The sequence below is a fragment of the Vanessa atalanta genome, chromosome 24 (assembly GCF_905147765.1).
Source record: "Vanessa atalanta chromosome 24, ilVanAtal1.2, whole genome shotgun sequence".
NCBI classification, from domain to species: Eukaryota; Metazoa; Arthropoda; class Insecta; order Lepidoptera; family Nymphalidae; genus Vanessa; species Vanessa atalanta.
The window spans coordinates 5,361,931-5,377,239 of NC_061894.1; the positions used below are offsets into that span (position 1 = coordinate 5,361,931).

General features: G+C 34.6%; 1 protein-coding gene across 6 annotated transcripts in view; it reads right to left on the minus strand.

Moving 5' to 3' along the window:
* Window positions 1-15,309, minus strand: part of LOC125073288 (anillin) — a 58,594-nt gene that overhangs the window by 32,579 nt on the left and 10,706 nt on the right. For 5 of the 6 annotated variants that reach the window (XM_047684053.1, XM_047684056.1, XM_047684054.1 and 2 more), the window contains exon 7: window positions 122-707. In XM_047684053.1, coding sequence (XP_047540009.1) covers window positions 122-707 — 586 coding nt within the window. The remainder of the gene's footprint in view (window positions 1-121; window positions 708-15,309) is intronic. The other variant, XM_047684058.1, reaches the window with a different exon arrangement.

The following is a 15,309-nucleotide window of genomic DNA, read 5'->3' on the forward strand; positions in this document are numbered from 1 at the left end:
AAAAATCTTTTTTTCTGAATACCTTATCCGACAGCGAAGATCACAAATAAAACTATACAAAAAGTGTGTGTCGTGTTTCGTATAACCATTAGCACTAAACTATAAATAGAACTGAACTTACCTTTCGTGTCTCCGTGCAGTGTTTTGACGGAGGGTGCGAGGCCGAAGGGAGCCTTCGGTACAATCGCTACACCCTTATTCTTTTCGAACAACGCTTTGCGTTCACGAAGCGACATTTCAGCCGGATCCTTCTCCTTCGACCTAGGGCTCCCGGCCTCGAACATTGCCGCTTTGGACAGTACCGAACTCCTGTCAACATTGCCGTTCAATCTCGGCGCCAGTTTCCTAATGACCGGCGAGCCCTGAGACACCGGCCTGTCACCTTGCTTTGTTTGTATACAATCGCTCTCCGTGTTGTCATTCTCTTCCCGTTCGAGAACATTGTTTTCTTTGTCCTTTTCACTTTCACAGTTTTCGTCCAGTTCCAATTTACTCGGCGGCGTCGGCGCCCTGTACTTTTTAATGGAAGGCTTTTTTGTCACTGCGACCGGCGACGCGGCCACCATAGTCGCCATGTTGGGGGCTGGAGCTGCACTGGGGGTTGTCGCACTCTTCGGCTCCTGTCGGTCGAGTTCGTGTTTCGTCGGGGCGAATTCGTAAACGAGCCGCGATTGGGTGGCGGAGACGCGGCGGTACCCCTCGCCCTCCTAGGATTGGACAAGGGCAGCGGACGGCGCGGGGTAAACACGTGCTCTCATGTTATATCGATACGTTGGAGGCAAGTTTGACCGTAAGTGGGTTAGCGACGAAGTTGCATCATGACGTTTGTACGTTACGTAATTAGTCGAAAACGGGTCAGGGAAGCGGGTTAAGTCGGTAACTTGTAGGGATTGACAAAGGTCGTTTCGATTGTTTATATCAGTTGCGTGCGGGCCGTGAGGCTCGGGAGGCGTCGAGCAGTCAACTGGCGTGTTGAAGCCACCCGCCGGTGCCACACGTGCGGAAACCGGCTGCCGATAATAATTTTGACGCGCTTACTACGGGACGTTGCAGTTTCATACGAGGAAATGTTAATGACGTTCAATTTTCGGTTAATGAGGACGTTACGTCAGTGATGACATGCGTTATATATATATACTTCAAACGAACTCGAAATTAACACAAAGCATTAGCGAGATTATACTGTTATTATTTACAATTACTAATATAAACAAATAGAAAAATAATGTAATATTATAAACGAACGATAATAAATATTTTATATTAGAATAGAAAAGCGGAGAGAGCGGCGCTTGTGTTTGTTTTCAATCTTGAAATGTAAACAGACCGTTTCCAAATAGGCATCGGCGTTTGACACAAAGACCGCTGTAGTTCATTTATTAGAAACAGCTGAATCGAATGAACCTTATAGCTATATGTTTAAGGACTAATATCGGCTAACCGTTGCGTATGACTGTACAAGCCAATCGTGAACAATGATCTTTTTCTAGTTAAAACAAAGGAGCGAATGATTTCCATCAGAGACAAAGGGGTAAAACAAATTATTAAAATTCAGGATGTAGATTTGACATAGATTTACTTCTAGACAGTGTATATGGTATGACGGTATTTTTTAGATTATGTCGCAATCATCAGTTAAACACCTAAATCTTCGTCGATGATAGCCGGTTCCTCAAAAGAAGAGTCTCAGGAACATTAACCGACTGTGACATTACTTATATTGGCCTTTGCCATCCTATGATCTGTATATATTTCTAGTTCCCTTCCCTTTGAAGGGTGGACGATAACTATTGCAGTTGGTTCGTACATTTTTCCGGGACAACGAGTAACCTATGTGCTATTCCAGACTATTGTCTATCTCTCTACCAAATAACACTCTGATCCGTTCAGCTATACTGGCGTACTTTAGTAACAAATCTAACAATCCAAAAAATCATTTATGTATTTATAATAAGTTTTAGTAGGATTACGAAAACAATGACAGGTGGGCACAACATAAATAATATAAAAATCTTTTTGGAAAAAAACGTATACGTGCCAACATTTAGGTATTTTAGGTGACCGATCAAACGGTGTCATTTGTCGAAAAATTATTATAAAAGTAATGAGTAATACGCACACGTACGCACACATGCGAAATCAAGTGTGCTCACAAATACACAAATTACGTCATGCATTTTTTGCTTATAATAAGTATTATATTATTTTAATTAGTTCTTATGACTGTTTTCTAATAGTACGTATTAAATGTGTCATGTTTTGGTCCTATGTACGAAACAATTGTACTGAAGTTAAGTTTAAACTAATGTGCACTGTTGTATTGTCAAATAAATAAATACCCACCGCCCTTCTCATATATTACAAGATAGTAGATTTTGCTCGCTACTTTGCTCGTGTTTTATGGGTTGGTCAGATGTTAGCCATATAAAAGTAAACCATGTCTTTCCCTGTGGTTCAAGCTGTCTTCATAATATATATATAAGTTTCATCAAATTCAGTTCAGCAACAGATATACAGACTGACAGAGTTAATTTCGCATTTATAATATTAGTATAGATATAACATATAAGCATTATATTTTATAGTCGATAAAGTTACAATGTATTATTTATAAATAGAAAAAATAAACTTCCACAGCTTAAAAATACAACGAAATCGAACCGCAATTTATAAACAAACATCGGACCTTTAAAACTTGTTTCAATTACATATTTAAAGCAATCAATGTTATAGTCTTTGTTTATATTTTTTCAACTTAGTTCAAAATGTCATATGTATATCATAATTTTGTAATTTTTGATTGAAAGATTCTACTATCTCCGACATCCAAACCAATTATGCGATTTCAAAAAATTAATCCATAGTTAGAGAATTTTTAATGAACATTTTACCATGTTTTTTATTTTTCTCGATACTTCGACATTATCTACGAATCTCGTTTTGAATACTTGTAGTAATATTTAGAGACGTTAGTGTTTGCGTTGATGTCATGTCAGGACTTATCCATTTCAGTTGTATTTAAAATAATTCAGAGGGTAACTACCTAGTAAAATTATAGAAAAATATATATATAAAATAAAGGCAAGTTTGTATTGGTCGAGCAAGTCGACTTCCGCATATCATGCGAATTCAAGAAAATAATTTATTTGCGGGTACATTTACATGCATATTCGTTTAAAGCGAAAAACAAAAAATATTAGATTATTTAAACGATAAAATAAGCGTGGAAACGCTAATCGTTGTAATTATTTTTCGCCGAATTTATAAATTTAATTATAAACAATTAATGTATGTTTGTATATTTATATTAATAAAATGAATTATTTCTGAGTTTCGGTGTTTCTCGATAGGATCTACTTCACGAACCAATCACTAGTTGAAATAAACTTGTTAAACGACGATTCTAAAGTGCTTCTATTTAAAATGAACCGTGTATTAATTAATTATATACAATCACTTTAATTATTACTAGGTAAGTAGATAACTGAACGTTAAAATTAATGATTAGACAATTATTTATAAAAAAAAAATGATCATTAATTTAATTGTTAGTTTGAACAACGAAACATTATAAGATATCACCAGTGCGTCAGTCCTGCTTTAATAGTTAATTATAAAAATATCTATATTAAAGTTTAATAATTATATTAGGAATTAATTAAAACGATTTGTTATTGAACGACTCAGATATATATTAACGTATTTTACTTCTTTAAAAAGTGTCCCCCTATCCTATCTTTTTTAAAAAGTAAAATACATACATACAAACCTCCTATACCTCCAAAACACTAGTTTCGCAAAATAAGTACACTCTATTCCTTTACTATCATGATGCGATGAGATGGGAACTAGGCTACTGGAAAACGTTTTGGCGCTAGACCTACGTTTATAAACAAGATATTGTAAGCGCCGCCAAGTCTCAAGTCTAAATCAAAAATCTTTATTCAATATTGGTTCAGGAATAAACACTTCGGACCTGAGAAGAACCGGCAAAAGAAATTCAGCGGTTTTTTTTTTCTTTTTTCAAGGTCCAGATACTATGTACAATTTCTTATCAAAAACCCCAATTAATATATAATTCACCCGAACGGGATATCGCGCCCATGACCACAGACCTACAGTCCTGTGAGATAGCAACTAGACACTAAAGAGAACATAAATACCAGAAGACCCGAACCCTGACTGCTGTAAACCAGCCAATTCTACTAACGAGATGTCAACTTATCAAAATCGTATCGAAACACCATCGTTGCCATAAAGCCGAAGTTGAATCTAATATATAGATCGTATAATAACCGATATAAATATGTAGAATTACCCCTCATTTGCTATATTAAGCTGAGTTTTATTTTTGTAAGTAATAGTCGAAATATACTCTATTCCAACCATAAGAGGAAAAAAGCCAAATAAACAAACAACATTTGACAGGAAATGAAGCGATGTCATTGGTCGAAAGCTTGATTAATCTATGATATTCACTATGGAATTGCGAACTGTTATCGGAATTTTGGAAGTAAAATTAAAGAGTAGTAATAAGTAGTTAAGTGTAGTAGTGTTTTATTATAAATAAAGATATATTAATCATAAACTCTTAGTAGTGCACAATATGAGTTTTGAGCAAATCGCATGAAATCTAAGGTTTGTTTATCTTTTTTCCTACTTCCCTTGGAATATGCTATAGAATAGGGAACGTATGATAATATGTTAGTAGAATCGTCCCCCAGCTTTTATGCAAACAAAGAATCTATTTACCGGTTTTACGCTAACAATGAACGACCTTCCATTTAATTAAAACATGCAATAGTTTAATTCAGAGATCTAACCGAATTATTCAAGATCACGATGTATGACGTCATGCCTCGTCATATTTTAAATACCTACACTTTTTCTTAGATTTAATGTTAAAATCGTACCACAGATTGTACGGTAATTTAAACGTGGGGTCAGGGCAAGCACCACCGAGTTATTATATGATTATAATTTATGTTTTATCATGATGTTGTTCATGAAGGCGAAGGAAAACCATCGTGAGAAAACTTACACGGGTCTGAATTAATTCTGCAACAAAACCGCCATTCGATCTCTGGATATACTCCACTTGTTATATGAGACATTTAATCAGAAAGGGTACATAATGTTATTTTACTGTAACTTATTATAATAAATGCCTTTCACAGTTCGTTACGTAAAGGTAGATAGTTTGAACTTTAGGAAAGAACGGAGCATACATATATAATGAAAAAAATATATAATTTATATACTCTCTTACTGATAAAATATATGAATCAATGGACTTAAAGTTACTTTTACATACTTACACGTTATGTTCGTATTTAGTAGATATTATATTCTTAATGTAATGTTAACGAAATAAAGAAAACATACGGAGATGAATTCTAACCATAAGAGAAAAAACGTCGTAATTCATTTGATATATTTTGATTGATATGAATGCCCACATATCTCCTAAACATGAATGCCTTTATTAATCAATTGTTTTTAAAGTGACCCTACCGAAACTATGATAGACACACCCCAAGTTAGAGGTCAATAGCTCCATTGTAATGTGACCTCCACGAATCAAAGTGTAAGTAGATGTGAACTTAGATAAATCCTCGTCTTCCTCTGCACTGAAAAATAGCGGGATTCCCGCTTGTTACGAATGAAAGTCTACGTGAATCTTGACCGAAGATTGCCCAAAGGGCTCAATTCTGGTCGAGCTCAACTGAATAATCATATGCTTAATCTCATGCTCGTGGTGAAACCTACATGTTCTGGGTAAAAATTTGCGACACATTAATCTACCAAGCCCCATTGGAACAGCATAAGCAAGCGAAGACATTAGCGTGCTCGGCTTTTGAGAGGATTTACAGGAATGTTACTTGAATAACTCGAAAGAAAACAAATATAAACGAAACTAAGTCCGAACTCAATTTAAGGATCCTAGGAATATTCATCGATGGGTTGGCCTCATTTGTGAAAAAATGTTGGTGAACGAGTACATTAAGCCATTCGTTTCGGCTACTACAAAAACTCATCATATGATTAAGAATGTTAATTAAAAGGAAATCACTAATCATAGTCCGTCCGTGAAGAGCTGCTAACACGAGCTGCGAGTTACGAAACCTAATTGTAATTTTTAACATTCATTACGAAGTCAACTCGATATTTGAGAATCTAAATACATTTTAACATAACGTTGAAAGAATCTTTTCATTTGATTTCTACATTAGTCGGTTTACTGGTTGGCTTTGTGCCACCCACTCTTCGTATGTTCTACCACCAAAGGTTAATACTTAGTATTGTTTTGTTCCGGTTTGAAAGGTGTAACTACATGCACAAGTGACATATCACCGAAATGGTGAATATTTCTGACAGCGCCTATATCTATGGAATGAAGAACATTTACTATCAGGAGGCATATTTGTCCATCCACCTAATAATAACGACGACCGTTTGATTGAAGATTGACGACCTCCGTGGTCGAGTAGTGTGTACACCGGTTTTCATGGGTACGCTATTCTCGAGGTCCCGGGTTCGATTCCCGGCCGAGTCGATGTAGAAAAAGTTCATTAATTTTCATGTTGTCTTGGGTCTTGGTGTTTGTGGTACCGTCGTTACTTCTGATTTTTCATAACACAAGTGCTTTAGCTACTTACATTGGGATCAGAGTAATGTATGTGATGTTGTCCAAATTCATTATACTTGAATATATGAAAAACCAACGTTATCCATTCCCATACTTTTATTACTTGTTTTTAATCTAATAATAAAAAACATCAAATTTCTCGACCGAAATGTGCGATAACTTTTTATTCCTTTGCAGTTCGAATTCAGGACCGCAATTTGCCTTATGAGCTGGCCGCTAGACAAACGAGGTAAACGTTGACAGCATCGTGTAGGTACATAGAAAACACTCCGCGTTTCGTGTCGATGGCAATTAGCGATGCAGGTAATTGTAAATATTTGTAATGAAAAGAACAATGATCGTTGAGAAATCATTGTAAGAGACGTATACTGTTAAATTGAAACTGTAGTAATTGTTTAGACAGATTTTAGCACGTTGGAAACGAAGTGTTTGAGTTTTCACATTGTGCTTTCTAATTCATTGAGAACTCGTATACCTTTAAATATTATTAGTTATTTGTCATAATAATTAACGCTAATTTAAATTAAGACTTCCGACATAGATTTATTCGAATTTTTATGGACAAAACTATAGTTATCAAATTAATTAGAAACAAATTTTAAATATATATTAAAACGTATAAAAATAAGACAGTTATGACCAATCATCAATGATATATTATGAAATTGTGTACGTTACACTTTGTACAAGTCAAATTAGAATAGGAGAATTTAAACCACTGCTATAAGGAATACTCTTTTTAAAGAATAGAAGCAATGCCCCAAAATAATTAAGGAATTACTAATATTCGAATTTACTACCACTTTTTACGCTTATCAATTGTGTCAGGAGTGGGGACGACTATAGTCCAAGCGGTCAGGATCGATTCTGCCACTTTATTAACTAAAAGTTGATTTCAAATCTATTTAGTAACAGTTACGGTTACATGTGCATATGTCCCATTGCTTGGCAAAGGTTTCTTAACATCTCGATCGACGATAATCATTATTGAAAAAAGAAAAACATATATTATAAATTGTGTTTCTAATTTTGATAACATAAAAGCTCGTCAATAGTTACCAAAAAAATATTCGTTGACAGTCAGGGTGAAATGGTTCTGAACTGTTTAATGCCTGCCTAAAAAAATTAAAAATAGATAATAGAGTTCAAATAATAATTCCGTTATATTTAAACAAATGTCCAACATAACTTAGCCTTGAGTTCGATGCACTTACAAACAAGGACGGTCTCCCAGCATCAAGATAAAAACTCGACAAGTCGTGAACGATACGCAAAAAAACTCAGTTCAATGGACTATTACGCAACATTATTAAATATACACTGATAATGTTTTTACTTCGAACGGTGACGTGACCTTTTTGATGTGAAGGTACTATAACCTGGGAATCGAAGCCTAATAAATTATGTAGTCATCAAATCGAATAATTAGTAGTAATTTTAACATTGCGAAACGATCGTGTAATCATTTGTCGTAATAATGATGCAATTTGTGACAAGCAGTTTTCTACACCCTTGGCTTGGCTTTCAGAAACCAGGATAAGTTATCCCATATAATGGTACAGAGATAAATAAACTCGAAAAATATTCGATATTTTTATTATTATAATAATTTCGAGTACTTCCATTAGGGTCAATCTATCTATATTGGTAGGAAGATTCTTTTTTTAAATGCCAAACTGAAAAACTACTAAAATTTTATACACAAAAATTATAACAGCGCGTTTTGGAGCAGGTTTTAGTACCTAGTACATATTATTATAGAAGTAGATGAGATTCGCAGTTTCAACTATTAAAACAAGACTATTGACGTGATATGCGTAAATTTCATTTTCTTGTTTAATATATTATTTTAATATATTATTATAAAAAAAAACGTTTATGTCAAGAACATATTTGTAATAACGCATCCCTACCAAAAAAATTCTAACGCTTTTCTCAAAATACATATACCACGACCAGATAGTTTAATTAAGCCTTGATATTATTATGTATATCTTTATATACATGAACTCCTTCTTATCGTTGATTTTAATTTGGACCCGGTAGGAGGCCCTGCAATCGGGAAGGTTTACGTGATTTCAGCGCCTCCTACCGACCGCCTCTTGCATCTTATTATTATTAATTCCTATTTCGCCCGGACGAGGTCGGCACGAGGATCTCTTTACATCTATAAATATAATAAAATTGGAGTGTCTGTTTGTAATATTAAAATAAACGATTTTTATTAAATGTATGTGTAGGTATACACTGTACATATACCAAAATATATTTTTTTTTCAATTATTGTCTGTCTGTTTGTTCCGGCTAATACCAGGAACGGCTGGACCGATTTTGACGGTACTTTCACAGGCAGATAGCTGATGTAATAAGGAGTAACTTAGGATAAAACAATAACTTTTTTGTTAAAACCATACGCGCACGAAGTCGGGGGCACAGCTCGTAAAAGTATATAAATAAAGGAGACTCCGTATTAAATTACGACACACAATACGTAAATACTTATAATCGAGTGCTCATAAGGTCACGTATTATACTGGGTAACCTTATTAGTGGTTTATCATTTTGAGCTAAAACCAAAAATCTACTGACATAATTATATAAATAATATTGACATAATATTTGATGTGATAAAAATAAATAAAGAATGGACGCAGAATATGAATTAGACACATGTTATCAATAGGAATTATCATCATTTATATGTTGCCGTTAAAACTTCGCGGTCGAAAGGACTTTTGACCGATAATATTATTTACGGCTAATTTTAAATGTAAGGTTAGCTCGCCATCTGCCATTATTAATGTCCAAGTGAAAACGAACTACCTACTAAGCAAATATACATTAAACATATACCAGAAGATGCAACGCGTTTTTGAGGTTATTTATGTAATATTAGTATGTAAATAAATAACAGCGCTTTAATTCCACCGCTTTAAATCTAGACCATTGATGTAAGAAGAATAAATTTAATTTACTTACTCTAGATGTCACACGGAATATAACCTACTTTATATCTTCAGTATTATGAGATATTTATCTACCTAACTAAAATGAAAAACAAATTACGACTGATTTTTTAAATTAATTTCCGTATATGTATAAATGAGATTATATATACTATCTTATATATGACGCACCATATTTTAATTTATAATTCAGTCTCGAGTCCGTAAATGTGTCTGATCGACATCCCCACTTCGTAATAAAACTGTCTTTTTATGCTTAAATAGTTTTATGTTATTCAAAATATTCGATGTGTTAAAATATCGTTGGGTATAATTACATTATTGTCAAGGCCGGATAAGTAGACAATTGCTAGACGAGTTCGCCTTTGTTGAGGCAAAGGTAACTGGACAATGCAGCCTAGTAACTATTTACGTACGTTTGAAGACCCTTTGGTATTTAAATTTAGAAAAGGAACAAAAACAAATTGTCATTATAATAGAACTTTTTGGAATGCATTTTTTACGTGGCTTACAGTAGTGTACTGGCAGAAATCGTCACATAAGAATAAAAGATCCAGGCGAATTTTCCCTTCCTTTCCTTTCCCTGTCTCTTTCTATCACATACGCTTCTATATAATATTATTTAAACTTATTTTCATTATTCTCTTAATTCACACAAGATTTTTATTAACAATTTTGTATTATTTGGTTATTTAATACATAATATATCGCGAAAGTATTATTCTGAGTGTCCCAAGACAACTCTCGTTTACTCAGAGTTTTGTTTACACCCAGCCGATTAATGACACATTTGCTGTATTTAATTTTCGTCATTTGAATATTTTCACGCATGTTTAGGAAAAGAATATAACCGTTTTCAATTTAAGTCCTTACTAATAAAAACGAATAGAATACGTAACGACATTTACAAATGCATATCACCAATACACAACACCACTACAACTGTTTGTAAATAAATAACTTTACTATGATTGCGCTCGTCCTGTTCTGTTGGGGCACGTGTTACTATTCCAAGATAAAATTTAATTTCTAGATAGAATCTGTAATAGTCAGTGTAACGACTTATTTTCACATCAACTATAATATGATAACGGTTTCGAAGACGGTAGAATGGAAAAAATAATATCAAACTGACCGACTTATACGAACCCAAGAAGGGTAGTGCTTTTGAATTTATTACGCGAGTCTAATATATTTTAACGGATATGATGACGATGTCCTTGACTAGCACTCAAAGAGAGATAAGCTGGATCTGCGCTTGTCATCTTATAGTGCACGAGTGTGTGCACAAACACAGGTGCACTTTATCTATCTATCTATCTAACCGATCTCTATAAATACGTTGAAACGACAAAACGGATACGACCAAAAATAGTTCCGACGCGGGACCAACCGAATTTACTTACTTTACTTTATACTTTTATTGTACACCACACAGAGAAAATAAGTAAATACAACGTAGATTCAGCCTGAATGAAAGACGCGCACAATTTTGGCGCCCTTATCACTACATAGCGATCTCTTCCAGGCAACCGACTTTACGTATTTTCTGAGGCAGAAGAGTGTCACCTGACCTATTAATATTTTAACGGTCCGATCAGGGGCTTGTGAGCCCGTCACGGTAGCATGCGTAAGCGATCCCGTGGCGCCCGCTAAATGACGGAGAGAGTACCGCTGGTTTTTTAGTGGGTAAACCCGGCGTACCTGGGCGCACTCGGCGTCCAGGGCTCCGGGGAGTCCCATACACCCCCCCACTTTCCACCACGTGGGGGAAGCGCGTAACACGTTTTTCCAGTGAGAAAAAAAAGGGGCTTGTGAGCCCATGAATTCAGAATCTACTACCTTTCAAGCTAGCCACTAGACCAACGAAACGGACAAACTAATAAATAATCATTCATACAAGTATTGACATCCCTGACAAGGCTTACAGCGGTACAACGATTAGTCCGTCAAATTTCACTAATGACATCATAATCTTGAAAGTCAGTTAAGGCGATTAAGCCAACTCCTTCCATATCCTTCCGTCTCAAACATCGTTCCGTCTCTTCGATAAGTTTCCACTAACCAATCAATCTCATAAGTTAATATTAATTATTAATACAGATAAAATAAAAAATCGTTAATTTTTAAATCAATATATAATATTTTAACGGATAATTGTTATTTGCCGTTAGTTTATAATAAACCTTGACAAATTGTAATCCGTCGAATAATTATGAACAGCGCGTATTATTACCCACCAAGCCAACTACCGTACCCACTAATCTAAACTAAACTAAAACAATAAAAACTATTGAAACTTTAAAGTTTTTGTAATTTTATTACATTGAGTAAATTGTATTTTTTTTTTCAACAATACGTCTATAATTATTGTGAACAAACGATCCTTACAATTTCAAGTTACCATATTAAAAAAAAATATCCAAAGGAACCACGGCGTTACACTAGTTTTTAATAATATAGCAGCCACAACAATGGCAGTGACACACAAACGAAGGTCAATATTGCCGAGATAAGGCGACCTCATTGGAAACCCGCATTATTCTAACGACCCATTGAAGTTGTTCCTAAACGAACATGTTACATTTTTGTAACATTAAACGAATTGTAACTTCCCTTCATCTATAACGGTAAGATAATTTGTGAGTGGATCGTACCTTGTATACCCTGTACAAGATTGCTTGATCTCTTTGACAGATGTAATTTTTACTGATCGACATAACTTTGCAATGACGAACATATTATTTTGCTTAATTTAATGATTTTAAAAATTGTAAAAATATTTTAAAAAAAATACATATAATACAAAAGTTCCTAAAGATGTACAATATTACATCGGTCGGACGGTAGGGACGCGAATAACAGGCAGTAACCGCTACAAATATCGATTACAAAAATCCTTAATAAAGATCATTGTTAAGTTATTGTTATGAACGGGGGTCCTTTTGGCTGGGGTCTCATTGGCTAGTGGTTGGGGTCTCTTTTTACGCGCACATTATTATACATTAAAAAAAAAACACGGTTTTAATGACACCGTGTTTATAAAGTCAACTATTTCGTCTCAAATCGAACGGTACTAAAAAAGTTTAATACACCTTCGAAAACCACGAAGAATTATTAATGATAATTAATTAATACCCTTCTAGCATGCTTCTATGACTCCCCGTCACATGGCATTGCCGCTTGATTGGTGACGATAACCCTCGCGTACGTATACCATATGCGTAATTGTGTACGACACGCGCTCAATTCATGGAGCACTTAATACGGCTGTGTAATGAGCGCCCAGCTGATTTTTTTTTATGATATCGGTATGTATTTACTAAGAATTGTAGAGGTAAAGAGGGTCGTTATATGGGTCGTACCTCGATGCCCAACAGTGGGACAATCACTGGCTGTTATTTACTCACTAATCTCAATATGAGTACATTGATTCGTAATTCTACCACTAAGCTGATAACGCTGTATTGCTATGGTTTGAATGGTGACTGAGCCAGTATGAGCAACAGGCACAGGGGTACTTTTGTCTGTTAAAAAGAAGCTTGATAGTTTATTAATAATGATCAAATGTAACTGGGACAAACGGTAACGTATCAGTTTACATAAGAACTGACTCGTAACTGACACCGAGATGGGATGTAGGACGTTTCGCTGTGTAACACCGACTGCTGTCACTGTCTAAAATATATTTAAATCTTACCAACGTAGTGTTATATATGTCACACCACACAGGAATTTAACGAAATGATTCATTTAAAAGATAACGGTAGTATTTTTAAATCCAATAATTATTGCGATTACTATAATACCAAATAATTAATAATATATTAACCCTAATTAAACTTCTTTAATAGGTAGATCTTAACCGCAAATATCGGGTTAATATACATATGTACGGACAAGTACCGAACATTTTTCGAACTGCAACAATTCACGAAAATATTCTATCTATATGAAAAACCGTATATATTTAGCGGTGATCATAAAACCACGGAACTCAATGGACAACAATGGGTTTTAAAAGTTAAAATAAAAAACCAAAAACCTCCAGGAGAACACATAAAAAATATTTGGAAGTAAGAAACAAAGGTAGCCGGCCACTCGTGAACACAATATTACATTATAGCGTTTAAGATTTAAAGAATGGCTGTATTTTTACGACCATCTCAAAACACGGTTTGCTTTCGCACTAAAAAAAAAAAAAAAGTTACGAGACGCAACGATCTTAACGGTCACGGCCTTAAAAATGATTTTTAAAGAAACATAAGGTAAATTTATAGTTCATAATAACACAACATATAAAAAACAAGTTTCACCTTTATGATTAAATTATACATATTATTAAGTTAGAATAAGTCTATCACATTACGACTCATTGTGTCAGAGCAAAACGTTTAACGCGGTTGTGACGTAACGTAAACGTTCCGATGGGGAGTTTTCCTATTCATTATATGGTTGTTTTTTCGTGAATGTTGAATGAATCATTGTTTTTTCGTCTTATTTAGGCAATAACTTTTGTTCGTATGCATTAGGTAGGCTCGGGTCTAGATCTACACTAATGTGCGTCGATGGTATTAACTACGATGTCATAAACATTCACACAAATACCAATAAGAACTATAAGTTCAACTCGATTAGATGATAGATTAATAAACGCAAATCAATCGTATTAATTTGGTCTAAATAATGGTAAATATAAAATCATTCAAACAAAAAATAACAATATGGTTACGTATTAACGCCACCGCAGTAAAAAATGTTCTTCGAAGGAATATAAGTTAGGCTCGGTTAGGATACGTTTTATTTTAATTTATTATTAAAAACAAAAACCTAACCTAACCTGTATTGGCGTATTCGTAGATATTTTTTGCTGCGGAGACCTTAATACGTAGGTAGGTACATAATATTGACAAAAGCTACATACATACGCTGTTTTTAGATAATTTTGTAGTTTCTGTTAATTTTTTTTTAACATTCTACGTATTAGTTAATATAGATTTTGGTCTCCGCTGATATATTCCTACCTACCTCCGATCCTATATTACATAACACACACGAAAAACTATAAACTAAAATATATTTCCACTTTAAACCTATAAGACTTAATAGATATCAAATTGTACATAGGTAACCTTATCAATACGTAAAATATTTAATTAAATATAAACAATATGTCACAGGAAGAAACTAGTATGTCCCGAGTCTCGACCACCCATTACGACAGCGAAACGAGTAAAAAATATTTAGTAGAATCGTAAAAATCGAAACGGTCCGTAAAACGATCGGGGCAAGTTTTAAATACGATTCAGCTGCCTCGTTACTCTAGTGACTATAAGGCCGCAGTTCCCGAACTCCTGGGATCAAACCCATGATCGGGCGATAAAGAGATACTGAGGTTTTCTATCGAAAAAATGTCAGTAGAAGCGTAGAGTGTGGAAGTATGTACACTCTCGTGCTTCAGAAAGCACTTAAAGCCGTTGGTCCTGCGCCTGAACACTTTCCGATGGTGTTGGGTTTGCCGTCGCATCGGTTTAGGAGAGTAAGGGAATAGAGAATGCACCTTTGTTGGCGCACACACATGTACACTATAATTTGCCCCGCATATTTGGCTGGACCCCCTTGAGATTGGCCGGCGCGCAAAAAAATCGGTCGACATTATTATTATTAGTTATATTTAGAATATAGCTTGTGCAA